This window comes from Antedon mediterranea, chromosome 4, assembly GCF_964355755.1.
Source record: "Antedon mediterranea chromosome 4, ecAntMedi1.1, whole genome shotgun sequence".
NCBI classification, from domain to species: Eukaryota; Metazoa; Echinodermata; class Crinoidea; order Comatulida; family Antedonidae; genus Antedon; species Antedon mediterranea.
The window spans coordinates 1,490,025-1,518,014 of NC_092673.1; the positions used below are offsets into that span (position 1 = coordinate 1,490,025).

Here is a 27,990-nt window from a genome sequence, read left to right on the forward strand (position 1 = left end):
TCGCCATTATCATTGCAAATTGTTTGAATAGTTTGAGTTTTCTTTTTTGACGATATAATATATCTTATGGTATCCCATGTTTTTTTTACATCGTTTTTATTTTCTTTTATACTTTCTTGAATAAAATTAGCTTTACTTTTACGTATTAATTTATTGCACATATTTCTATACTTTCTGTACCTTTTCCAGAGTGATTCATTTTTAGAATGTTTACATTCTCTTTTGAGTTTATCTCTTTCTCTCATATTTTCAATTACATCATCAGAGAGCCAAGGAGCTGTTTTTTTACGTACCCTGTGTTTTTTCCAAGGAGCATGTTTATCTAAAATGTTGGTTAGTGTAGTTTCGAGAAGTTTGGCACTCTGACTTACGTCGCCACTGGCTGTAATACCATTCCAATTTACCATTAATAAATCGTTTAAAAAACTGTCTTCATTAAATTTTTTAAAGTTTCGTGTCATTTTATAATTATGATCCTGTTTAATAATTTTATTTGTTTTTTTGGAATCTTTATTATTTTTCGCCCCTTTCCCTATTATAGCGAATGGCATTGAGTGGTCACTTAAGCCGACGTGGATAACTCCAGACTTTAATATTTTAGAAACATTTGAGAAATACATGACATCTATTAATGTAGAGGAATGTTTTTCTATACGTGTTGGTTCTTCAATGATCTGTTTTAGATTAAAATTTTCACTTAATTCAATTAGTTTCTTTGTGTAGCAATGTGGATTGTCAGACATAACGTCACAGTTTAAATCTCCCATCATCATAATATCTTTGTGTTCCAGTTCAATCTTTTGAAATATATTTTGTAAATATTCAAAAAGAACTGCTGTAGTATTTGGAGGTCTATACCACAATAGAACAATTAGATTTTTACATTTATCACGTACTATTTCAATAGATAGGAGTTCGAGTTCATTACACATTAGATCATTCCTAATTTTGTGGTTGGTTTTTAGATTTATATAGAGTGCTACACCTCCACCTTTTTTAGTTTTACGTCTATCTAGTCTGTGTAATATATAGTTGTCAACATGAAAATCTTCATCAATAAATGTATTATCGAGAAATGTTTCGCTTAAGCCAAAAACATTGAAATTGTTGTTATTTAGAATACGTTGCAATTCATCAAAATGTAAGTCTAGGCTACGTATATTTAAATGTGCAAATATAAAACCCTTTTGATTAAGTTCCTCAAATATATGAGGATCTTTTTTAACTATTTGGTTTATATCTGTTATTGTATTATTCCTATTATTTATTACATATGAGTGGTTATCATTAATTAATACATCATCTATGGCCTGGGAACATTCAGTAGTATTGTTAGTCTCTTTTTCGGACTGTGACTTTAATGTACTTCTTAGACTCTTTGGTCAATTATTTCGTTCGTAATAATAATGATCATAATTATGTACATTACCACAATATCTTGCTTTATGACCATATTGACCACATGATTTACATGTTAACTGTTCTTGAAAGTAGCATTCGTAAGCTTGATGGTTGTTTAGTCCACATTTCCAGCATGGTTCATACATAATATAGTTTGACTCTTTTGAGCCATAACTAAAGTGTTGGTAACTGTCATTCCTTGCTTGTTGATTATAATAACCATGTCTATTTCGTTTCCAGGGGCGTGTATTTTGATTTCTGTTTGTTTGACATTCTTGAGCATGTTGCCTGGATGATGATTTCTCTGTATATTGAAATTGGAGATCATCAATATTTTCAGAGAATAGTTTACCTAGTCGTATGGATCCAGTTATGTTGAAATGTAAGCCATCAATGAATAGGGATTCATCAACTGAGCCACATTGGTACACACATTTTGATGAGATGTTTATGAAGCCAGTATCCAGCCGTGTACTGAGTTCGCTAAGTGCTGTATTTACACTTTGAATATCATCCATATGATTTGGGCGTGGAGGAATTGCTGATATATAAAGCTTCGATGTTGGTGACTTCACCATGACCATCGTGATTATTTTTTCCATTGATTCTTGGATTTCTGTTACCACCTTACCATTTGAGACATCATTTGTTTCTACTTGTATAATTATATTTGCATATGAATTTAAGTTTTTGGATTCTTGTAGTTTATGGTATATATCTTCGGTAACCGCACCACGTTTCACTATGACATCAGTGTCCTTAAACCATGAGTTATCCATATCTCTGAGCATACTGTCCCCAATTATAAGGGTTTTGTGGATTGGATTCGTGCTCTCTGGTCTGATTATATTATCTGAGGAGGTGTTTAATCGGCCGTATCGCTCAAGATCACCCTCAAGTTTGTTGACCTTTACGTTTAAGCTTGTCATTTGTTGCTTTAGTTTTTTGTTTTCATCTTCTAGACTTGCTTGCCGTTTCTTAACATGATCGTTTTCAGTAGAAATTTTGTTTACATTTGTCTGTAAGGACTCAACTTTTTCTTTCAGTTGTTTTACTATGAAACTTATATCCTTTTTGCAATTTTGACATGCCCATTTTGGATTTGGTCGCCTCTTTAGGTCAACACATGTCAGGTGATATGAGTTTCTGCAGTTCGAGCATTTTACTAGTGTTCCATTAGTTTTTTTACAGGTTTCCAAGCTACAATTTGTACTAGTAGCACTAGACTGCTCATCCAGTGTCCCTGTTTGTTGATCATTTGGCTTAGATTTGTCGTTTGTTTCGTCTGGCATACTTAGCAAATAAAATGTAGACCCTTAGTAGGCCTATGCCGTCGTCTATCTTTGCTATCGACCTCAATTGTGTAGGTGAAACTTTCCTCAGAGATCAATCAGAGAAGATCAAATCAAAGATCAAATCAAATATCAAAAGATAGGCCCAGGTGTGTGTTTCGTAATCAGCTTGGATACCGGTAGCGTCCTTGGATACGGTTGATAGGTACGCTGTCAAACGGTAACGTAGCGTTGTGAGGCCTAGTCAGACAAGTTTGTTGAAAAACACACCTTAACTTACGATTTGACTTATTTCAGGTGGTATGTTAGTAGCTTGAAAGTTCAAATCAAACAATATGCAGGGTTCAGTTTAGCAATAAGTAAGACACAATCGATTTTGTGACTTTTAAACATACAATTTATTGCCGATTTTTAAAAGCGTCGTTCAACATGTACGCCCTCAACTACTTGACTGCAATCGCGTGCTCATTAGTGTTTACCGAACGACCGACCAACCTACCAACTGACCGAAATTACTGAACATGTTTAAAAATGTTGAAATGTTTAAAAACATTTATATTTTTTTAATTTACACGTGCGTAGCCTGTCACTTTTGACGTGCTCGTATAACGTAATTTCGAGTTGAAAAGTAAGTCAAGAAAATAGAAATCGGGCAAAGAGAGTGCGCAATAACATTTAACGCGCAGTGCGCGCGCAAAAATCTGCGCACTCATGGCAATTTTGTAAACGCTTAAAATTGCCTGAAACGTACTCTTATTTTATCGAAAATAAATTTTGAAAATTTTAAGCGCGCGTACGCATGCGTTACATGCGCTACGCACGAATTGTATTGCCATATGATGATTTATGCCCTGAAATTTATGAGTACCAAATTTTATTTAATTGTGATTAATGGTTGTGAAGATATGATTACAAACGTGATTTCGTTAAATCGTGCATACACCGCGTAATTTTTTATTGCGCACCGTGAAAACATAACCACATCGATTCCTGGCCATACGGAATATACTGTGAAAAATTGACTTAGCTAGATTAAACTGATATCAAGATAAGGTCAAAAAGCGATAAAACGCATAGTGATACCGGACCGACAGACAGACCGACCGACACACATAGTGAACTATAGAGTCGCGTCCACGCGACTAAAAATCACAAATAAATAAATAAATGGTCATAATAAATTTTGTTTTTGTATCTCATTTTTTATTCTCATCATGGTGTTAACATTGTTGAGTGCAAGAAAGTAAATATTGATAAAACCAATATAATCTGTGGAGTTAACCAAGTTTCAACAATAAATTAATTTTCAGAATTAATTTAATTTATACACATTTACCCAGTCATAACAATATTAACTGGGGCCCGCACTAGATGCGAAGGCTTGTCTCATGAGGGCTCCAACAATACATATAATACATGAATACAAATGTTAAACAAAACAATAATTGTTAACATTCTAGAATTTCTGTATTTTGAAGCCAGAATGCATCGCCTATAAGATCGGTATGGAGGTGTGTAACTCTTCGACGTGATCGTATGACAACTCTTTCTTGTTCTTCTACATCATCTTTACTTCGACATACTTTTAATACTTCTTCATCAACCTAACCAAGAATTAAAATTTATCATTATCAAAATGCAACACAGAACTCCCTACTCTCCCAACAATCGTCAGAGTCGATATTTCAAGTTGTCTCATTCTCTCCTGTAAATTTATCCCAATTTAAAAAAAAAATTCCTACATACATAAATAATTTATTACAAGGTATTGTAGATGTAAATGCATTCTCTCGATGCATTGTCCAACTTTGATAGTGACTGGCATAAAAGTGACTGGCATTGAAAGTGACTAGCATATCAATTGTTTATTATAGACATTGATAATTTTGTGGGAGGTTAACTGACACAGCCACTTTCATGGACAGACGAATGAGCGCTAGTATTGCCAGCACTGACATTAAGAAGCATGTAGTTGGAAAGAGGAACATCTTAGTCCACAGTGCCATGAGCAATATCGTTGGAATGGCACTGTGTAAATCAAAATTATTATTCACTATAATAGACATCAAGATAAGTTTTTTAGCTCCCCCTGTCCTGATTCCCCCTGTCCTGATTCCCCCTGCCCTGATTCCCCCTGCCCTGATTCCCCCTGTCCTGATTCCCCCTGTCCTGATTTTTAAAAGTCTTTATTTTGGAGGAAGTAGCTTTTACTTACTTTCTTCCATATAAGTATGGTTCCTTTTCTGTAAAACTCATCTAATGTGTTGTAATTTATACCAAATTGAGAAAAAAGTAATTCATTCTTGTCACTAGAAACAGTGCCCTAAAAGAACAGATGTACATAAAAAAACTTTCTAACCATTATGCCAATTTTATGAGGCAAATGTATTTGTATAACAGTGGAAAATATATTCCTAAAAAGAAAAAATTCATCTGGATATCTAGATTGTATTTATTAAAACCTTTTTTTTCTTTTTGAGGATCCAATAAAACTATTTGAAAAAAACGTTTCAAGTTTATCGTTGAATTGATTTTATTGTATCATATTGTAAATGACATAAGTACATCTATGTAACCTTTCACCTTTAACCTTTCCTCTGCTTCTGTGTTGCTACAATGACCTTCCAAAACAAGTTTCCAGAAACAAGTATTGTACAAGTTGTTTATGTGACCTGAAATTATAATTTTGTTTTATATAATCACAACAAGTAAACATTATAAAATGTGTGTTTTGAAGTTTTGAAATAAAAAATAGACTCACAATCCGCCTGACGCCAACTGAGGTAATCTTTAAGGTTGTTGTTGCTAGGATACAAGACAACTCTCGCGTCAAATGCAGGTGGGTATAGAAGCGCCGTTTGTTTTATATAATCTTTCCAATAGAACACGTATGATGATGAGAATAGTGATACCAAGTTTGACATCAACTTGCTAAACAAAAAAAATCAAACATTTTTACTATTCATGGTTCATCCGTATTCAGGGGACATTACTATTCAGGGGACATTACTATTCATGGTACATACCAAATCAGTGGACGTCTCTATTCAGGGGACATTCCAATTCAGGGACATTCCTACACAGGGGACATTCCTGTTCAAGAAACATTTCTATTCAGGGACATTCCAACTCGGGGAACATGCCTATTCAGGGGATATTACTATAGGAATATTCCAACTCAGGGGACATCCCTATTCAGGGGACATTGCTATTACTCTAGTAGCTAGATCAACTTTCGTATGCACTTTGAGGTCCAGAGAATTTGACTTCAGAAATTGGTTTAGGGTGGTCAAACAATCATATTTGGCTTGGTTACACATTTTGAAAATGTGGCGAAAGGTCAAAAGGTCAAGGTGAAAGGTCATAAGACCAAACATAAATATGTCCTTAAATCTCAGTAACCACTTGTCACAACGAGGTAATTTTGGTCTTAAATTAATCAGAAGGTATACATTTATATTCAGTCTAATGGGACATTTTAGTAAAAAATGACCGGAAATGCCATTTATGACCTTTGACCCACAACCCAGGGCATGTATGTATCTCCGTAACTACTGGTCGTAGACACTTGAATTTGGTTTTAAATTGTTCGAAATATATGTTTTGTTATTTGTTACACATTTTGAAAAATGTTACAAAAGGTCAAAGGATCAAGGTCAAGGGTTATTTGAACAAATAAAAAAGGTACTTTTATCTCGGCAACCACTGGTCGCAGCAAGTCAATTTTGGTCTCAAAATGTTCAGAAGGCATGCATTTATATTCCATCTAATGGGGCATTTTAGTCAAAAATGATAAGAAATGCCATTTCTGACCTTTGACCCACATACCAGGGCATCTTCATATCTCATAAAGTACAGGTCGTAGAAACTTAAATTTGGTATCAAATTGTTCGAAATATACATATTTACATTCAATGTAATAGAAAATGTGGTTAAAAGATGAACAGAAATACTCTTACTAATGTCTCAAACAAAAAACATATCTACACAGTTAGACTTATCCTTAGACAGTAATGTTATGCAATAACTGATACTTTAAATTGTTTTACTTTCAAGTACTAGTTATTGCTGTCCCCGAGGACATTTTGATAGAAACGTTAAGCTCAACAGTTCTTTTCAGAATGCTAGAAGTAACTTGCCATATGTATCCGATTAAACGCCCCTGGCATTTATTGTTCAAAATGGTTTTTAGGGGGAAAGGAGGCATCTTTATTTGGGGTATAATATGGTAACATGTATAATCAAATAAATACCACCTAGATGGGAAAAAATACTGCACAATTAATATCAAAAAGTGGTAAATTGTAGATTATGGTAGTTAATGAAATGTGTTGACGTGATACAATTATTGTGTAAATGCATGTGGCATGTTTATTCCACATGGTGTTCTATTTGAGGGAATGGTGGCGTTTATTTGAAGGAATACTCTAATATTAATAATTGTATTTCGTTTCTCAACTGATAAAAGGTACTTTACATGATTCGTTTTCCTCTTTATGCTTTTTAACGAAATGTTTCTGTCTTTTAAAATAAAAGTGATAGATTCCATTAAATGGATCTTCACCTCCAGGTGCCAGTATAATGATATAAAACAATGACACATCATTATCCTGACACGATTGCACTCATAATGGATCTTCATTCTATCATCTATTTGTTTGTAACTACAATTTGACAACAATCTTTTGCATAGTTTTAAATGCCAATACATAGTTTCATTACTATTGTACAATATGTCCAGCTTTCCTGAAAACACCCTTGTGTACTGTAGTACAGTGTTGTAGTATGATTTTATCATGATAAACTTCTGATGCTTTTATTGTCAATGCATTCAGTACCTAAAACATGTCAAAGTTTTATAGTGGTATTGATAATAAATCTCCAGAAATATATATTGTTTTATTATCTACACTGGGAACAGACGTGTATATGTATAAGTTTTGTCGTTGACATTCAAAACTATTATGCAACAGTGTTACGTAATAATGACAATGACTTGGTCTATTATTGTGGTCTCCGATACCTTTTATTACATGATTGTACTTCCTCCAGGATAGAATGAGGTTTAATCCCGTTATTATTCTTATTATATAATATATATTTTTTTTATATATATATATATCTGGGGTGTATTTATTTGATTATACATGTTACCATTATTACACCCAACAAAATAAACGCCTTCCCTGAATAAATAAATGCCCGAGGCTTTTATACGGGTAACTACAGTAAATTACTTCTAGCATTCTCAAAATGTTCGGGGGTAAACAATAATTTCTAGCATTATTATAAGCAAAAGTAGGCCTACAATTATTACAAACAGTAAAGGATTTGTTTTAATTCCTACAGTATAATGAAATCATTAGGCATCAATTATTGCATAACATTACTGTCTAATGATAAGTTGGGTAGATATGTTTTTCATTTAAAAGATTAGTAATTAATAGTATTTATGATCATCTTTTATCCAAATTTTCTGTTAGAATGAATGTAAATATGTGTATTTCTAACAATTTGATACTAAATTTAAGTTTCTACGACCTGTACTTACAGAGATAAGAAGATGCCCTGGTATGTATGTCAAAGGTCAGAAATATCATTTCCGGTCATTTTTTACTAAAATGTTTCATTAGACTGAATATGAATGTATAGCTTCTGAACATTTTGAGACCAAAATTTACTCGCTGTGACCAGTGGTTGCCGAGATACAAATACCTATTTGTGTTTATTCATATAACCCCTGGCCTTGACCTTTTGACCTTTTGTAACATTGTTCAAAATGTGTAACAAATAACTAAATGTATATTTCGAACAATTTGAGCCCAAATTCAAGTCTCTACGGCCAATAGTTACGGAGATACAGACATGCCCTGGTTTATGGGTCAAAGGTCAGAAATGGCATTTCCGGTCATTTTCGACTAAAATGTTTCATTAGACTGAATATGAATGTATACCTTCTGATCAATTTGAGACCAAAATTACCTCGCTGTGACCAGTGGTTGTCGAGATTTAAGGACATAATGGTGTTTGATCTTATAACCTTTGACCCTGACCTTTTGCCACATTTTCAAAATGTGTAACCAAGCCAAAAATGATTGTTTGACCACCCTAAACCAATTTCTGAAGTCAAATTCTCTGGACCTCAAAGTGCATACGAAAGTTGATCTAGCTACTAGAGTATATAGGAATATTCCAACTCAGGGGACATCCCTGTTCAGGAGACATTCCTATTCAGGAATATTCCAACTCCGGGGACATTCCTGTTCAAGAAACATTTCTATTCAGGGACATTCCAACTCAGGGGACATGTCTATTTAGGGGATATTACTATAGGAATATTCCAACCCAGGGGCCATCCCTGTTCAAGAAACATTTCTATTCAGAGGGACATTCCTATTCAGGGGACATTACTATAGGAATATTCCAACTCAGGGGCCATCCCTGTTCAGGAGACATTGGTGGAGTCCAGAAGGTGTCCACGTAAATAGTGATTCTACTGTAAAGAAAGTAATTGTTAATTTATTGAAATATCAATACTTTCTATAAAGGAATTTCATTTATATAGAGAGACTTCAGATTAATAAAGACTTAAGGAGCCAAGAGTTGGTTAATGACCATGGTGGTAGGATAACGCAAAGACAAACCTTTCTCTCCGACTAAATTGTGTCGTTCCTTTTCTAAAAACAAAGCTGTACTCATCACTGACACCATACGCTATCACAATATCTTTAAACTGGTTCATCACACATTCAGCGCATTTGTTCATTAGTAGAAGTGCGCCCTCATCATTCGGTTTCTCAAATTTATGGTCATCTGAAAACCTAATAATAATACAGATTTTAAACACTGTGTATAACTTTAAATGTACAGTATATAAATAAAAAAGCAAATCACTGAAAAAATGATAATGCTGATCATTTTTTCAGTGAGAATGTATTACTCGATTCTCATAACGTTGTATGCTCAAATCAATACTTTACTTAATTTACTTCAACTTACTTGTGAAAACCTCTTCCATCAATTCGTACAACGATCCAACAGTTTGGAAGGCATGAATCATCTTTTTCAAATTGACGGACATATTCAAATTTACTCTTTGCCATGTTTTACTCCCTGGTCTGAACACTTGAAACACTGTAGTATATAATAATAATAAGATTTATATTTAGATACATTTGTTTGATAAATTAATAACATATTTGAAAACATAATTTATTCAGGCCCGTAGCCAGGGGGGGTTTTTATGGTTCGGGCGAACCCCCCCTTTACAGCGAACCCCCCTTAACCGACTGCGAACCCCCATCCCCGACATGCCCAATACCTCACCCTCATCTCCAAAAATCGTCCAAATACGTGCTCCACAGTACAAAAAGTTGTTTGTAAATTAAAAAATTCGTAAACTCGTTCGGAATAACTCATACAGTACCATCTATGAGCGTACTATGAGCGTACTTCGAGCGATATAGTCTGTAAATTTCTAAGAGTTGCAAATGAATTGCCGATTTTAACCTGAAAAATAAATGTTTGGTCCCTGCATGTAACATGATATTGACGCGTCTCACAGCGAGCTGGGGGCCGAACGATTCTTACAAAGGACACCGCCAGACAACTGCGTACCAATTGTTTAGATCACTGGCAGTCAGGCAGCATGCATAAAGTATATAGCCTTCCGACATACATCAGTATTTATGTGTGGCTATGAAGTATAATGTATCATAGAGGATTATAGTGAATATTAATATTTTACACTATAATATCTATGGTATCATGTACTGTAGTTCACATTATGGCATCCGATTATTTTTTTCTAGACAACCAGCCGATACGTACTCAAATGTATCAATATCACCTATTTACATTGGCATATTTAATTTCCTCAACAAATTGCTGTAAATAAATATTATAGATAGAGCTATAATAAGAATTGCATTTGCCTTCACCCAGTGTGCTTTTTTCGGGGCTTCTCCTAGACGTACGTTCGCATTGAACTTGAACGCAAAACAAAATATCGAGTAAATGATCAAACAATCGGCGGTTCCGCACAGAGCACGCGCATCTAACAAACGGCAACAAATGTTATCGTTTAAATAGTCCACGAGTCCAAGAAGTACGATCGTTTTGCTCATATGGTAGCATGCTGCATGAGAGTGTCTTTTCCGGCCATCTAGGGGTGTCATTTAACAAAATTTGCTTTGCCTCAGGCCCCACCCCAGTGGGGGGGGGGGGGGGGTAGGTATGGGGGTGGGGGTGACCCAAATACTTAGTGTGCGAACCCTCCCTTGACAGATCCTGGCTACGGCCCTGTTATTAATACTTAATAGACGGGTATGTATAATGAAATGATGGGATGAAGTGCAACCATACAACAGGCACTATTCATTTTCAGTGAATAAGCTACTAAACCACCAACACACCCGGCCTAGCTAGGTTTATCAGTACTTCTGCTGTAGGAAGGTTGGGTTAGGAAGGTAGGGTGTGTGGACAGCCTTGCCAGGTTGCCTTGCTAGTATTCAGTAAAGTTAGGCTAGTAGTAGAAGAGTCTAGAGAACTAGATATAAAGGACTAGCCTGGCCCTAGGCATAGATAATAACTACAAATTGTAGAAGCAACAAGTATTGGTTATAATATAAACATAGAAATACACACAAACGGTACAAAATAATTAAATCTGTATAAGAAGAGTTGATTTTAACCTTTTAAACCTTATTTACAGTAAAGCAGAGCAGTACATGTGTATGTTTTGTATACACAAATGATAACGCCCTCTATTGCTCACCCAGTTGACCAATGAGCGTTCATATTTTTGCAGGACATTTTCAAATCGCGAAATCGGCCATGGTGGTGAGTAGCTGTTTTTAAGAAGTGAACTAAAATTTTCAATAAAAAACGTTACATTTTGGATTAAATTATTTGCGAAAAGTAGTTGATGATGGCTGAGAATAAACGGTAAGTGAATTATGTACATTTTTATAAGAGATTTTCTACTTTAAATATGTTCTAAAGGTCATAAAAATGAGAAAGAGAGTGGCGTGTGAGAGGTGGCCAGAGAGTGTGACTGTGAGGGTTTACATACAGTCACGTCGTTCTAGGCCTAGCCTAGGCTATATAGGGCTAAATAAGCCTGGCTAGGCCTAACGTACTAGGCCTACTGGCGCTGCAGTAGCCTCAAAGCTGTGTGTTTTATGTTCAATTTGAAACAAAATATAGCCTTAACTAACTAGGCCTAGCCTAGCGGCCCTAGAGGGTAACCGATCACTCCGGCCGCGCTTCACTCCGGCCGCAGTATCAGTTTAGCGCGATGTTATGCACTCCGGCCGCTATTCAATTCGACTTCATGTGCAAAGGGGCCGTTAGTATGGAGCGCCCATAACTACGTTTTCTATACTGTTCAGTGTTATAACAAATTCTTGGTGAATTTAAATGGAACTAGTTGAATATTTATTAGCAACAATTTTACTTGTTTCATTAACAATAACATTCAAAGAAGTTGGAACTGCTTTTTCTTTCAAACTAAACTTAACTTAATTAAATTCAATAATAAAATAATAATCAAATACCCGTCTAATTAATGCTTGAATAACAATATTTAATTTCTTTCTATGTACATTTATTTTTATAGTTTTACATTTATTAACATTAAAAATTAGTTAAAACCCTTATTTTTATAACACTTTATCTTGCCAGTACCCATACTTACTAATTATAGTTAATAACAATATTTACAATATTAATTTATTTATTTCAAATAATCAAATATCCGTCTAATTAATGTTACCTAGAATTGTATCAAGAATTAATATATCATTTTTGTACAGTCCAATTTACAATGATTTAATATTTTAATTTATATATGATAAAAATAATATGACATATAGGGTACATTACAATTAATATACTAGCCTATTACATTGGATAAAACACATAAATTATTTTGTTCTAGCATTAGACCTAATTTAAAACACTTGCGATGTTGTTGTCATCCTGAAAGAGAAAAAAATATACTGTATTATTACAAATGTTTATTTTGATTCTCTACAAAAAACGTGTCTCGGTTGTAAAAGACTCATTGGGCGCTCCATAGCTGCGGCCGGAATAAATCGCGGCCGGATTGAAGCGCGGCCGGAGTGAAGCGCGGCCGGAGTGATCTGTATTCGCCCTAGAGAGCTAGAGTAGTAGTACTAGGCTAGTAGGTAGGCGGTGTCAGATGATGAAATCGGTCTCGATAAAATCAACATCCGGTATTTTGTATGGAGTGCCGCTAGGTAGATACGCTTTTTATCATATTAATTACGTTTGATATCGGTCGCGTTTTATTTTGGTCGCGCTAATTTGTATATGGCGCATTAGATACATTTTTAATGAAAACGCTCATTATGTTTTTAGTTAATTTTGAATATTAGAATTTCTAATAAAAGGCCTACTAGGCCTAGGCCTATTTGACATTTTTTTAACCCTCGATCATTATTTTTTAAGTACAGTAAATATAAATACAGTAGTTATCTCATTATTTATAAATAATTTGTGTTTTCATTTTATCTTACAGTATATGTTCTTTTAGAAAATCGTTTTTCCGCCGGTAAACATACGTGATAAAAAACATTTTTTGCGTTCAATACAAACATCGGGGGGAAAGTCCCGATGAAATAAAACTAGGGTTACTCATTAGTAAGACACCTCTAGTTGCCCGGAAATAAGACTTCATAGCGCACTAGCAAATAGGAAAATGATCGTAGCCTTCTTGAATGTATTATACAATCAAAGAAGCTAGCAATGAATTGCGCCTAGAAAATCAATCGCGCCTTTGTCATTTGATGATGTGCGTACGTTACCGATGAAAGAGTAAATCACACCGATCCATAGAGTCGATTATTTCAGTGTGATATTGAAAATATGAATTGATATTTATTTTTTAATACACATAACATTTTTACAAGAAAAACAATACAATCAATCAATCATTGTTTTAACTGAAAACTTTATTTACAATATACAAGTTACCGCATTTTAGACGATTTTCAGACAACAGCCAATACATAGGAAATTTCAAACTGCGCAAACAAAGTATTTTTTTCAGTATTTAAAAAATAAAACCATACAAAAAGCTTGATAACCAAAACCTTACTTTTTCACATTTTGAATAAAATTGATAGTACATTTTTCATCTTTAAACAGTGAGAGTATGAAATTAGAAATTGGATCTTGCTTGGATGCTGCTCTTAGCCAGCTGACTCACATATGGAATGAGATTGGAATATGTGAAGAACAACGACAAGAAAGACAGACTGTAGTCATGCATCATCTTCGTAATCTTCTACAAGAGATGGTTGACGAGGAACAAGAAATGAGCAACCGGCTTAAACAAAGCGTTGACAAGTGTCAGTGTGAACTGAAAACCCTTGTTCAAGAACTTGGAGAGGAGCATGTAAAGGTATGAGTTGCTATAGGTTATTCCATCCAATTGTTCCACAGCAATTGAATACATTCTCTCAATATTGGACTCGCAGAAAACTATTTTCTTGAGGTCCAAAAGGTTCTATTTTATACCATTAGTACACACTCAGAATAACACTCTAATGATGTCCATATTAGGAGAATTGACTGATTTTTTCTCATTTTCAGTATCTGATTTACCATTTGTACGCGGTTTGTAGAATTAAACATCTTCATGTTTTATTCAAAGATACTGTACATCTATAATTAGTTAATTCAATTTAAAATTAAAATTGTAACAAATATGTGTCAACTGCCTGTATTAAGTTTGATGAATTCTAACCATTTTAAATATCTGCAGCCGGATGAAGGGTTGACCATTCTTCAGCTTGAGAAGCTTTTGAGATCCCAGGTGGATTCTCTGTCGAAGGTTAAGCAGCAACGACTGGATTATCTTAAGAGTTTAAAGGAGACGGAGCAGGCTCTATGCGACGCCCTCTGTGTTACACCACACTACATACCAACAGGAATTGTACCAACACAAAAAGACTTGGATAAACTTAAAGAACACATTGAATCATTAACTTCAGAAAAGGTTAGAATTGATGGTTTTATTAATTTTTTTAAATGTTACGTATTTAGGCACATGTGGCCAAGTTGCCGATTATTTGATTGATTGATATATTTGAATAACAGTTCAAAAATACACATTTTAACAGGTGAAAGTAATACTGTAGACATACATGAGGACAAACAGATTAAAAATTCATCTCAACAAGCATTTTACAAGCATTATACACAACGTTTAGTCTTCATTAATACCATTTGGATAATAAATTTTATTTTAAGTTTTTATAAAATCTTATCTTTTGCAGGCCAATCGACAGAGTATATTTTCGTCAACGAAAAAAGAGATTGTAAGTTTATTTGAGAATTTGGAACAAGGTCCGAATACGTCGTTTGAAAGAGAGGTACTTTGTGAAGAAGAGGACACGTTTCAGCTTTCATTGGCCAACTTAGAAGCCCTCAAGCAGTTAAGAAATGATGTAAGTCAGATTTTATTAAAGTATTGTATTTTGAACATACAACAGTATTCCAACTGCATCAGGTTATAATTTAAGAAACAGAGAAAGAAATCACATTGTATTGTTTTCTAAAATGTTGTTAATGGTGGTCACTGCACGAATCTTCTTCTTTGGAATACTGCTTAACGATCCTTAATGATCAAAACAAGCAGGGTTTGTGCGCATGCGAGGTCTTTGATATTTAGATTGACTTGAATAAATCATAATGATAATATTCCAACTTTCGGAATAAGATTTTACTGCAAATGATATTTAACAGTATATCTAACTTTATATCGTAGCTTGAAATTACCGAAAAAGAAAATGAAATATTAGCGCATGAACTTTATGACAAGATCAAGTCACTATGGAAACGACTTAGGGTTGATGAAGCGGAAAAAGAAGACTTTCAAATGACACACCAAGGTCATCGACCAAAAACTATACAAATTGTAAGTTACATTTTTCTAAATGTAGTATTTTAAAGACGCATTGTCCCCCTGAAAATTTTGTTCAATGTTTTTGTTGAATATGCCATTTTGATGTCACATAATAGTTATTGACTTTGACCAAAATTTGATGTAACAAAAAATGATTTACCTGAATAAACTTCAAAGCAAAAAATAAAAAGAAAAAATATTCAATTTGACTGGAAGGGTTTTTTCTTTTTACAATTAACTTTTAAACTGTGAAATGTCCTATTCAAAGTCTTTTTTTTATTAATCTTTTTTCATATTTTTGGGAGGCAATACATCTTTTAAAGCTTTCAGATAAAACAAAATGCTTTTCAATTTTGCACAGTTGAAAGAAGAATTACAAAGACTGAATGAACTGAAGAAACAGAATCTGAAGAAAGTGATAGAAGAAATGAGAGAAGAGTTGACATCATGGTGGAACAAATGCTTCTTTAGCCTAGAGCAACGACAAACATTTACTGCTGCATCTGACGGTACTATAATAAAAACAATTATTCACATTAAATAAATCCGGTTTAATTGTTATTGGTATGTGCTATAAGTATTTTAAAATAGTAAATGTTAATGTGTTGGACTTGAAATTAGAGAACAGGTGTCAATCGCATGTGATTGGTCCTCACAACTCTAAAGCTCTGTTTAAACTAGTTTTGAAAAAAAAGTGTGATGTGCCCAAATATGGTAGTGATATGCCCAAATATAATAGTGATATGACATCATCATAAGGATTATGGAATTTCTTACAATAGCTTACCGTAAAAAGCATCTCCCTGTATCCTCTATTCAATGGTGAGTATGATTGTGAGTAAATCTGGCCTAAATCTTGTACGCAATAAAAAAAATTGGTACAGGAATTGAATTTATAATCAAAATCATGATAATATTCAGGAATTATCATCTGCTTTCTCTTCTCTTACAGATGAATTCACAGAGGAACTGCTTGAATTACATGACCTAGAAGTAGCGAAAATGAAAGCCTATTACGAAGAAAATGAAGAAATTTTAGAATGTATCAAGAAGAGAGAGGACATGTGGAAAAAGATGTTGGAGTTTGAGGTAGTCCATTTAGCAAGAGCTCAGTCTGCACACATTGGTTTACCTCCAATTTCAATGTTTTCACCCATGTAACATTTATAGTACCATGCTTTGATGATAATGATTTATCTATCTATCTATCTATCATTCTTCTATGTAATAATAATGGTGGTCTACAGCTTGGTTGCCACCTGGACGCAACACAAGGTCCTAGACACAACGCAGAGTTGACCAATAACATGGGACAGTTTGAATAATCCATCATTTGTGATTGGTCAAATCCCTTACGTTGCGTTACACCTAGTGGGAACCAAGCATTATATTGCTCCAAATACATTGTTGTGCTTTACACACGAAAATGATGTATTAAATATCCTAAGATAACCACAAAAAAAAGGGACAAGTAGAGGAACCATTGTCTACAATATACATTAACTATGGCTGGCTTCATCTATAATATCATTCTCACAACAGCAAAACATCAGAGTGTACACAAACTGGGGCGCACCATACAAAACACAGGTGTTGACACCCCAGTGTGTGTCAACTCTGTTTTGCACTACTACTGCTGCTACTACTTATTAAATGACCTGCTTTAGAACAATAGGTTTGTTAGATAGAATCAATCTTCTATTCAATTCAATATTAATTAGTTGTATATATCATTACTAATCAACTGTGTCATACTTTGCTTTAACCATTCATTATAATCATAGCATGGTACTTATGGTAACAGTCTCCCTACAGTACACAGGATTTTACCCCTGTTTACTATAGGGCGTATCATTACCGAATGTTAACAAAATAGTACATGCAAGAATAGCATTAGCCATCATCTAATCCATTTAATAACCCTTTCTTTTATTGCATCATGGTCGTTACATATTTATTAAATATTGCACTTTCATTTAGTAGCCTGCACATCAGTGAACATAATTTGATTTTTGGGGATTTTTTTTTTTATTAGTTGGTTAGCCATACTAACATAATAATAATAATCAATACTACAGTAGAATCATTTATTTTATCATTTCTGTACATTTGCACATGTAGTTCACCTTATGTTAGCATGTCTTCTGTCAATATGTAAATATTAAAACTGCACATATTTTATCATTTATAATATGAGGAAAATAGACCTTTAAATTACAGGATGACTCCCCCCCCCCCCCCCTCCCAAAAAGAAAAAAAAGAAAGAACCAACTGAATTTATACACAATTAAAAAAAGGATCTGAAAGTGATTGATGATGGTTAATATACTTATTTTGCTTGTATCATTTTGTGCTCCTTTCTCTTATTGATGCATACTGTATCTGAATAATCATAGTGTCAATGTAAATATCATGTTAATTTATGCAGTTAAAGATAACATTTTAATTGTACATTTTAGCGCAACGCTAACGATCCATCCAGATTCTTCAGTCGCGGATGTAACTTACTGCAAGAAGAGAAGACGCGGAAGAAAATCAACAAAGAACTACCGAAGGTAACTTTTTTTTATTACGTATAAAAGACATCTCCTTATGGTCACTCACCCAAAAGCATGTTTATCCTTCCTATCAATTTGATACCTCTTTGCAATTCCATAAGCAGACATAAATATTGGGTGTTTTTTTTGTGTATAATTTACCTCCTGGGATATTCAATAACAACAGTAGCATAACACCTAATGCTATGTAATAGCGTGTATGTGTAATACAATGAGGTATGATTTCAAGTCCTAGCACCCAATGGGCATTTTTGGGTCAATTTCAGAGTGTAAAAGTTACATCATATGCTAGTTTGTTTTTCTTTAAATATTCTAAACAAAATTTATTTTACCAATGGAAATAAACTACTAAGCTATTTGAGCTATCTTGGAAAATCTTTTATAAATGTATGTCTTTTGTAATTTGTATTTTTGTCAGTAGTTAATGTTATCATTTTTTATTAAAATGATTATCTAAATAAATTTAAATCAAATAAAAAATGCCTGTTTATTTTGTTCAGCTCGAGCAAAAACTATCTGAAAGAATAGCTCGCTATGAGGAAGAGAAAGACAAGGCATTCCTAGTGGATGGGTGCAGGTTTATGGACTACGTTCAAGCTCAATGGGTCGCACACGAGCAGGAAAAGTTGATCCAAAAAGAAATGAGGGTGAATATGAATACTACTACATTCTGCTATTGTAAAAAAAAAAATGTTAAGCTTTATCTACACTATCAAACTAGTTTGATGTGCCCAAATATGGTAGTGATATGACATCATCATATCAATATATGGTCACATCAAATTTTTTTGCCACATAAAGTTTGATAGTGTAAACAGAGCTTTAGGCAGTTAGCAATAAATTGTTTTATTCTACAGATGAAGAATAAGCAGAAACAGACTCAAGAAGAGATGACATTTGGCAGCAAGCCAAGCACACCGTCAGCAAAACGACGCTTCATGGGTACTCCAAACAAAACGCCCAGCAAGAAATTAAGAGGGGTATGTAACACTTTGCTGCATAATGTATAGATAGAAAACTATACATTGTAAGGTCAATAATTTTCGTCTTCGGTAAAATAACAATATTAAAAATGATAATGTTATATTCATATTACTGAGGATGATTGGCATGATGAATAATTCACCCAGATGATGAACTAAAGCTCTGTCTACACTATCAAACTTTATTTGATGAAAAAATGTGATGTGCCCGTATATGGACATAATGATGTAATATTACTACCATATTTGGGAATATCACTGCTGTATTTGGGCACATCGCACTTTTTTTGTCAAACTGGTTTGATAATGTAGACAGAGCTTATGTATTTTATTTAGAGGTTTTAATAAATAGTTTAAACACACACTGTTCATGGAAGTGGTCATAATATTACACATACGATGTTGATACTCCAATTGTTTTAATTTTTCATATGTTTATATTCATTGTACAGATGAATGGAACTGTAGCCCCATCACCAAAGTCGTTTGTCTCATCAACATTAATGCCATCGCCCTCTCCTCTTAGACGCCCCCCAAGAGGCAACACCACAAGTAACACTAAGGTAAAATAGAAATGTAAAAACGGTTGATAACTTAATTTGTACGTATTGCTTCTGAAAAATAAGTATATTTATTGTTTCATATTTTTTACCAGCACGTACGAACTTTCATTCAAATATATTATCATTTATAACTTGTTAACAATATTTTGACAATGTTAAGTGGTTTGTCTACCTAGGTCAGCAATTTCACCTAGGGTTATATAATCTAGGCGATCAGTAAAAGGCTTTTTTTTTTTAAACTTATGTAGCTCTTTAATTTGAAATAAAAAATATAATTCATAAATAATTTGTAAGATTTTTAGATTATTGTGACTCTTTTAGCCTATTACTGTGCATTGGTTATTGTACTTTTTGATTTATAAATGTGTGTATAGGGAGTTAGAAATAAAACTAGCCAGTCAGGACATAAGTCTACAGTGCATATACCATTTCCATCTCCTGGCACAAGGTCTTCTAGGTACGGCCAGTCTGCTACTACTGTGAGTATTAGTTTAGGATTAAATTACACATATTAGATTAGGGTTTACGTTTTTGTTATTTAGTATTTGGTTATGGTTTTATTTATAGTATGATAATATGGTTTAGTTACAAGATTAGATTATGGTTAGTGTACTAGTAATCCCTTCCTTTGGGACATCCGTTTTTAGGTAACAACCCTATTAAGGGGAAACTTAGCAGAAAGATACTTTTCAATACTATGGCCAACGCCATTGACAATATTTGCATTTTAAAGCTTGCATTGGTAAGTTGGCTTCATCACCAATTGATCTCGGCCGTTGTTGTGTTCCAAAGGTGTCCTCTTAATAGAGGTTTACTGTACCAGATTACTAAAGTAGTATCAGTTAGTAGTACTGAAAACAATACTTAAGTTTGGTTCCCATTTGGACACAACACAAGGACTAAACGCAACATGAATGATCGTCCAAACTGTTGGTTTTGATTATTATTATTAATAAATAAAAATCAACTCACTTAAGTCGCGCCTCGGTCGTTGCGTTGGGTCCAAGTGGCAACCAAGCTTTTATGTCAAAGAAAAAAATTGTACTTTAATAAATTTACGATGAGTATTTGATACGTAATAAAAACTTTATGCACTTTGACAAAGGAAAGTTTATCTATTTCATAGGTTGTAACAATAGTGTTGTACTTTTTTACAGACACCAAATAGGTTACGTAATCCAGCTCGTGTTCAGCGCCGTGCGCTGATGGATAAGAACACGCAGGATACAGTGCTAAGTGCAACCACTTTGAGTGGTGGCAGCATCCATGCTCATGCTAATCTATCTATCGCATCAACGTGTTCATCTTATTCTGATTTCACAGTAAGTTACTTGCTTCCACTGCTCTATGATTGCAAGTTATTAAGCTCTGTCTACACTATCAGACTTTATGTGACAAAAAAATTGTGATGTGCCCATATATAGACAGGATGATGTCATATCACCCATATTTGGGCATATCACTACAATATTTAGACACATCACACTTTTTTTTGTCAAACTAGTTTGATAGTGTAGACAGAGTAGAGCGGTACGTCGCTTAATTTGCTGCAATTGATTTCTATATTGGGAGGACACTGCCTGTACTAATTTCAAATTTACATAATTCTGTGTTGTTTGTTTTTTATTAAAATCTAAATTGTGTTTTTTTTTTAAAAAAAACCTTTTACTAACAAATATCTTCTTGGCTTGATTAATGCTTTACAAAAATGTTACATTAAATAATATTTTAAAATGCTTTTTTTTTAATTATATATAAAACGATTGCTTGTCAATATTCCGTCATGTAGATTCATTCATTCTCGTTGCTCAGTCAAGTCAATCCTATAGTCAATATTTATTGCTTGCTGTGCATTTACATATTTTGACATGTTTAGCTTACCATATAATAACGCAGTATGCATGCTACATGCCAGCTACGGTTATAACGCATTATATATGCTACATGCCACCCACACAGTTATATGCTACAGTGCCAGCTACAGTTTAAATACAATGCTCTTTTCATAATATGCTGTAATTGCACGCCATATATTTTTTGTATAAATTATCCTTAACGCTACTAATAAATTTGCAGATTATGATTTGGTGTATTTTTGGTGGAAGCTTTAAAATAACAATTTAAATTGCGAGGAAACTTTGGGTTGCAGGTATAAAACTTTTAACCTCTGTAATTAAATTACACTATTCAATTCTGGTTCCAGTGTACACGTGTGGACTTAATGAATATTCATTCTTATATAGCGCTTATTGATGCTTCTAAGCGCTTCACATTATTACACGGACATACTCCCATAATGCAGCTAGTAATCTGCGCAAAGCTTTGTCTTATAATGTCATGAATGTGTAAAGCTCTGTCTAAACAAAAAGCGGCGTGATGTTCCCAAATACGGCAGTGATATTCCGAAATATAGTAGTGATATGACATCATCATGTCCATATATTGCACATCACAACGTTTGATAGTGTAGACAAGGTAAACTGATTGGTGATAAAATTGTGGTCAACTTAATTGTTTAATTATTGGCTTTTGCTAAAAAGAAGTCCATAATGTAGCTTCTTTTTTCTTCACTACCCAACAGCGTGGCTTAAAAGAAGGCAATAAACCGTATGCTAACAGTAGCATCATCACCAGTCCCGCTAAATTGAAAATTTCTACAAAAACATTGAATGTGTAATGCCAAATTCAAAGCAGTAGTGGTGGCGGATTCATGTTATTTGGTAGGATTTGTTTACACTTTTGTTGTTTTCTTTGTCGTCTTTTGTTACTGGGCCATTTGATCCTGAATCAACAAAATAAATGTATTGTAACTTTGTCTTGTCTTATTTATACAGGACCATATTTTAGATAAATATGACCAATTGTTATAAATATGTAAAATCATGAAAAGCAAAAATGTATAAAATCAGATTTTGAATAGGCCATTTTGCTTTTATTTTTAGTTTTAATGTTTCGGTAGACAAAAAAAAATTGGACAAAAATATGTTTTCATGTCATGAAAAGACAAAATAAACCAACTGTCTGACACTGACAGACAATTTTACTATTTTATTATTTAAATTGAATAATTATTGTGTGACATTAAAGTGACATATTCAACAAAATTTCCAAAAACTACTTTTTCAGGGGGACAATGTATCTTTAAATTATGACAATCAAAATAACCTTGGATATGTCAATACTGAAACTTGTTTATTTATAACATGCATACAATATCTTGAATAGCAAACAATATATTGTGATTTAAATTTGTTGATTTGGTATAGAATATGGCACAAATTACAATCATCTAACAACAATCCTGTCTACATTCACTGTTATTTTTGTTTTAAAATTTCACTAGTTTTGTTTAGTTGTTGTGTATGTGTCTTATCATTCTAACCATTTGCTACTAATAATTTACTAACCAACTGACATTGCACTCATGCGTGACTGACCTGGAACGTTCATGCAGGGAGCTGATTCATCAACTGTATCATAGACACACAGATTCAATATACTCGACCACACTGTATACATATAATTTTTTGATAATAATGCTACTTATTTTCCAACTGCGAGGAAACAAAAATTTGTTTTTCACTAAAGTTTTTTCACTAGGAAAACTATTTAATATATGAAAATTGTATGCATTTTTATAAAACAAATTTGAGATAATAGAAAACACTATATAGTATAACAATTATCTCAATTCATTACATTGAGTCTGTGTTCATATATGTACTGTGGTTTGATATAATTAGGTATTGATTTTTAGTGTTTCAACTATAAGATTAAAGCCTATGATAATAGTACCTTTGCCACTCATTTCAGTGTCTGTTCCCTAGTACAGTACAATCAAATCATATAATGCCATTGTTCAGTGGCTTTACTATTGTAACATTTTAGCCTATTATAACATTATTGTTTAGTGGCTTCACACCATACACCTATTGTAACATTACATTTTAGCATATTAGTTAGTGGCTTCACACTACACACCTATTGTAACATTACATTTTAGCCTATGACATTGTTTAGTGGCTTCACACCATACACCTATTATAACATTACATTTTAGCCTATGACATTGTTTAGTGGCTTCACACCATACACCTATTATAACATTACATTTTAGCCTATGACATTGTTTAGTGGCTTCACACCATACACCTATTATAACATTACATTTTAGCCTATGACATTGTTTAGTGGCCTCACACCATACACCTATTATAACATTACATTTTAGCCTATAACATTGTTTAGTGGCTTCACACCATACACCTATTATAACATTACATTTTAGCCTATGACATTGTTTAGTGGCTTCACACCATACACCTATTGTAACATTACATTTTAGCCTATAAATAACATTGTTTAGTGGCTTCACACCATACACCTATTGTAACATTACATTTTAGCCTATAACATTGTTTAGTGGCTTCACACCATACACCTATTGTAACATTACATTTTAGCCTATAACATTGTTTAGTGGCTTCACACCATACACCTATTATAACATTACATTTTAGCCTATGACATTGTTTAGTGGCCTCACACCATACACCTATTATAACATTACATTTTAGCCTATGACATTGTTTAGTGGCTTCACACCATACACCTATTATAACATTACATTTTAGCCTATAACATTGCTTAGTGGCTTCACACCATACACCTATTGTAACATTACATTTTAGCCTATAAATAACATTGTTTAGTGGCTTCACACCATACACCTATTGTAACATTACATTTTAGCCTATAAATAACATTGTTTAGTGGCTTCACACCATACACCTATTATAACATTACATTTTAGCCTATAAATAACATTGTTTAGTGGCTTCACACCATACACCTATTGTAACATTACATTTTAGCCTATAACATTGTTTAGTGGCTTCACACCATACACCTATTATAACATTACATTTTAGCCTATAACATTGTTTAGTGGCTTCACACCATACACCTATTGCAACATTACATTTTAGCCTATAACATTGTTTAGTGGCTTCACACCATACACCTATTATAACATTACATTTTAGCCTATAACATTGTTTAGTGGCTTCACACCATACACCTATTGCAACATTACATTTTAGCCTATAACATTGTTTAGTGGCTTCACACCATACACCTATTGTAACATTACATTTTAGCCTATAACATTGTTTAGTGGCTTCACACCATACACCTATTATAACATTACATTTTAGCCTATAACATTGCTTAGTGGCTTCACACCATACACCTATTGTAACATTACATTTTAGCCTATAACATTGTTTAGTGGCTTCACACCATACACCTATTGTAACATTACATTTTAGCCTATAACATTGTTTAGTGGCTTCACACCATACACCTATTGTAACATTACATTTTAGCCTATAACATTGTTTAGTGGCTTCACACTACACACCTATTATAACATCACATTTTAGCCTATATAGCCTATACCATTGTTGAGTGGCTACACACCATGTACATCTATTGTAACATATTTTCGCCTATAACATTTTTTAGCGACTTCTTTCTAATTGTATTAAGCATCAGCTTACTGGTTGCTTTCTATAAGTTCAATGGACTGGCTGCCATTTCCTTTTATTCAGAGTCTTGTGACACAAGCAATAACGTCTTATCCTGTTTAAACAGTATTGTTTCCTATTGAAACCGATTCACAAACTAATTTTGCAATTTTCTAAAACCGTTTTGAAGTATAGTATTTAACGGTTGTTGTTTACAATAAATAATCATTGGTTGGTTAAATCGCTTAAATGCTATATGTTCAATGAATGATAAGTTCAAATTTGTAATGCCATTCCAAATTTAATTTAATTTTTTTTCATCAAAATTTGAATGAATCTAATAGATATACAGAATTTATCTATTTTGTTTTGTTTGAATTAGCCAGCAAAGATCACATTAATCCGATGATTGCGGTCGCATGGAATTATGTAAAATATTAATAATTGTATACATGAATTGATTAATTATTAATAAATTTGAATGACATGTTGTGTTTATATTTTTATATTCATTCAAACCAATCTAATCATAATATCATTTCCATTTATCAATGCTTTTAAATTAAAAATCTCACTAAGATCAGATTGCCCATATCTTAATGTTTGAAGCTTTATAAATTGCATTTAATATTCATATTCACTTTTTGTCAGTCTATGCATTCGTTATTATATTTAACTCAAGTATTTAATCATACTCATTGAAAATAGATGGCACTTGAAAGTTGTACAGTACATAGGATTCTGTTGCATTTAATATTCATGTTTACTTTTTGTCAGTCTATGCATCCGTTCTTATATTTAACTTAAGTATTTAATCATACTCATTGAAAATAGATGACATTGTCTTCAACTTTGCACTTTAAGCCATGTAAAAGTTGTACAATCCACAGTGTTCTGTTACATATTGTATTCATTTTTTAACATGCATGTTTCAAGAATGTAGATTTTTAACTTTATGATTTTTGACACATTTTAAAGCTGTGTTTTGTTACTGTATACATCATATCAACCAACATTTCTTTGTATTTTCACAACACAAGTTTGTTGTACTGTATCTTTTTTTTTTGTCTCTCTGACAATTTTATTTTCGATATCTTTGAATTTGGACAGCAAGCTTTTTGAATGTTTCAAAAAGTAAATAAAAACAAATATTTGAATTTTTCTTTTTACAGAGGGCGTTGAATTCCACAAAAACTTTGAATAAACGTAGCAGTGCGATACCACAGAGTCCATCGAATCAAAACCGGTACTACAGTCGTGTTGCTTATATATAGAAAAGCGGTTATCGTCAATTATGTGGTGGTAGGCGTCAAAATATATTTAAGTGTACTACTTGATCATTGTTGGATTCTTCCCATCTTTCAATTCCACAAAGAATTTTTTTAGAGACAACATTTTTTACAATATTGATTGAATTACCCTAATAATTAGATCAAATTAACCTTTTACATTTTTTAATCGATACTACAGATTTGTTTAACTTTCTGTATTGTGCACGTAGATATAAAAACTAGTAAATAACGTTAGTGCTGGTATTTTGGTGTGATTTTATTTTGGTACAAGGTATTGATAATGTGGTAATAGATTTTATTGAATATAAAGAGAAGTGGTTTAGAGGTCATCAGTGGTGGTCATAGTTTAAAGGTCACTGTTTGTCTACTTAGTAATGTGACTAATATTTTAACTTTTACAATGATGCTTTCAAAATATTATAGTATGAGGGTTCTTTTTAATGTGTATGTCGACACCCTTGGGTGTGATCAAATGCCCCTCCCATTTCCAAATGCAAAACAATATTGGGGTATACAGTACAGTGCACTACATTTTGATGGTCAGACCTGGGTCTTCCTTTAGTCTCTGTCCACACTATCAAACTATGTGACAACAAAATTGAATGTGCCCATATATAGACATGATGATGTCATCACTACCGTATTTGGGCTCATCACAACTTTTTTTGTATAATAAGTTTGATAGTGTAGACAGAGCTTTAGCCTAGAGATTGCTGCTTTGTCAAAATAGTTTTTATTATTTTATGGTGGTGTTATGTTTTTCTGCACTGACTGTTACAAACAATCTTGCCTTTGTTTTTTTTTATAAGTTGAATTATGTAGTATCATCTGCACACTAGTCCTTAGTTTAGTTTAATGTTATCATTCACTGTGCAGATTTTTTGTTTGATTATCAATCTGAAATAAACCTGAATTGGCATTTTAGTTGTTTTTGTTCTCATGAAAAGAGTACTGTACTATCTGTTTTATCAGAGGCTCTACAGTTTTGAATTTTCCAAAGAGATTACCTTTGCCACCAGCTCTCCCAAGACACATAGGCTTAAATTTTCCCTATTTTTTTCAATCATTAGTTGGCTATCTATCATACCAGTGTTGGCTGGTTTTAGGAGAGTTAAATTGAAAATGTACTCTGATAAATTATCATTTTAGTATTGTATTTTGTAAATATTTCTATATAGATTTAAAAATTACTAATATACAATTGGTAGATTATGCAATGTTTGTTGTTAGGCAATGAAAACTTGGTGTGTACATTTTTTAAATCTTCAACAATCAACAAATGAATCCAAGTAGATGTATGTAGTTGCCAGTACATGCTTAGTATTATCTTATTGATTTGTTTCCATGTAAATATTTGTATGTTTCATTTAAGATCAATAAAACACTGTAATATAGCTACTGAATGTGTTATTGTGTCTGTCCTTATGACTATATTATAA

At 33.1% G+C, this 27,990-nt stretch overlaps 2 protein-coding genes across 5 annotated transcripts; one reads left to right on the forward strand and one right to left on the reverse strand.

Moving 5' to 3' along the window:
* The first annotated feature begins 643 nt into the window (after positions 1 to 643).
* On the forward strand, positions 644 to 27,923 carry LOC140046131 (protein regulator of cytokinesis 1-like). Of its 4 annotated transcripts, XM_072090668.1 has the most exons (15): positions 11,533 to 11,639; positions 13,866 to 14,121; positions 14,485 to 14,718; positions 14,999 to 15,169; positions 15,490 to 15,639; positions 15,989 to 16,136; positions 16,580 to 16,716; positions 18,087 to 18,182; positions 18,686 to 18,832; positions 19,043 to 19,165; positions 19,621 to 19,731; positions 20,106 to 20,210; positions 20,889 to 21,053; positions 22,313 to 22,451; positions 26,432 to 27,923. In XM_072090668.1, exons 1-14 carry the CDS (start codon positions 11,620 to 11,622, stop codon positions 22,406 to 22,408), a joined length of 1,959 nt encoding a protein of 652 aa, XP_071946769.1. In that variant the 5' UTR covers positions 11,533 to 11,619; the 3' UTR covers positions 22,409 to 22,451; positions 26,432 to 27,923. The 4 variants fall into 4 exon arrangements, with proteins under 4 accessions (XP_071946770.1, XP_071946769.1, XP_071946768.1 ...); XM_072090669.1 differs by lacking the exons at positions 11,533 to 11,639; positions 22,313 to 22,451 and adding an exon at positions 644 to 1,141; XM_072090667.1 differs by lacking the exon at positions 22,313 to 22,451.
* Positions 3,911 to 11,438, reverse strand: LOC140047509 (probable tRNA(His) guanylyltransferase). The gene is made up of 7 exons (XM_072092551.1): positions 11,387 to 11,438; positions 9,693 to 9,827; positions 9,338 to 9,514; positions 5,455 to 5,624; positions 5,277 to 5,365; positions 4,909 to 5,016; positions 3,911 to 4,297 (listed from the first exon to the last, which is right to left on the reverse strand). Exons 2-7 carry the CDS (start codon positions 9,794 to 9,796, stop codon positions 4,142 to 4,144), a joined length of 804 nt encoding a protein of 267 aa, XP_071948652.1. The 5' UTR covers positions 9,797 to 9,827; positions 11,387 to 11,438; the 3' UTR covers positions 3,911 to 4,141.
* Positions 27,924 to 27,990: the final 67 nt, after the last annotated feature.

Coding starts and splice junctions, on each gene's coding strand:
- LOC140046131 (XM_072090667.1), top strand. CDS start 11,620: ATGATGGCTGAGAATAAACG. Junction 18,833..19,042: donor TGATCCAAAAAGAAATGAGG/GTGAATATGAAT, acceptor TTTATTCTACAG/ATGAAGAATAAGCAGAAACA. Junction 20,211..20,888: donor ACGGCCAGTCTGCTACTACT/GTGAGTATTAGT, acceptor ACTTTTTTACAG/ACACCAAATAGGTTACGTAA.
- LOC140047509 (XM_072092551.1), bottom strand. CDS start 9,796: ATGGCAAAGAGTAAATTTGAATATGTCCGTCAATTTGAAAAAGATGAT. Junction 5,366..5,454: donor CAGTTGGCGTCAGGCGGATT/GTGAGTCTATTT, acceptor TTATAATTTCAG/GTCACATAAACAACTTGTAC. Junction 4,298..4,908: donor CCATACTTATATGGAAGAAA/GTAAGTAAAAGC, acceptor ATTCTTGGTTAG/GTTGATGAAGAAGTATTAAA.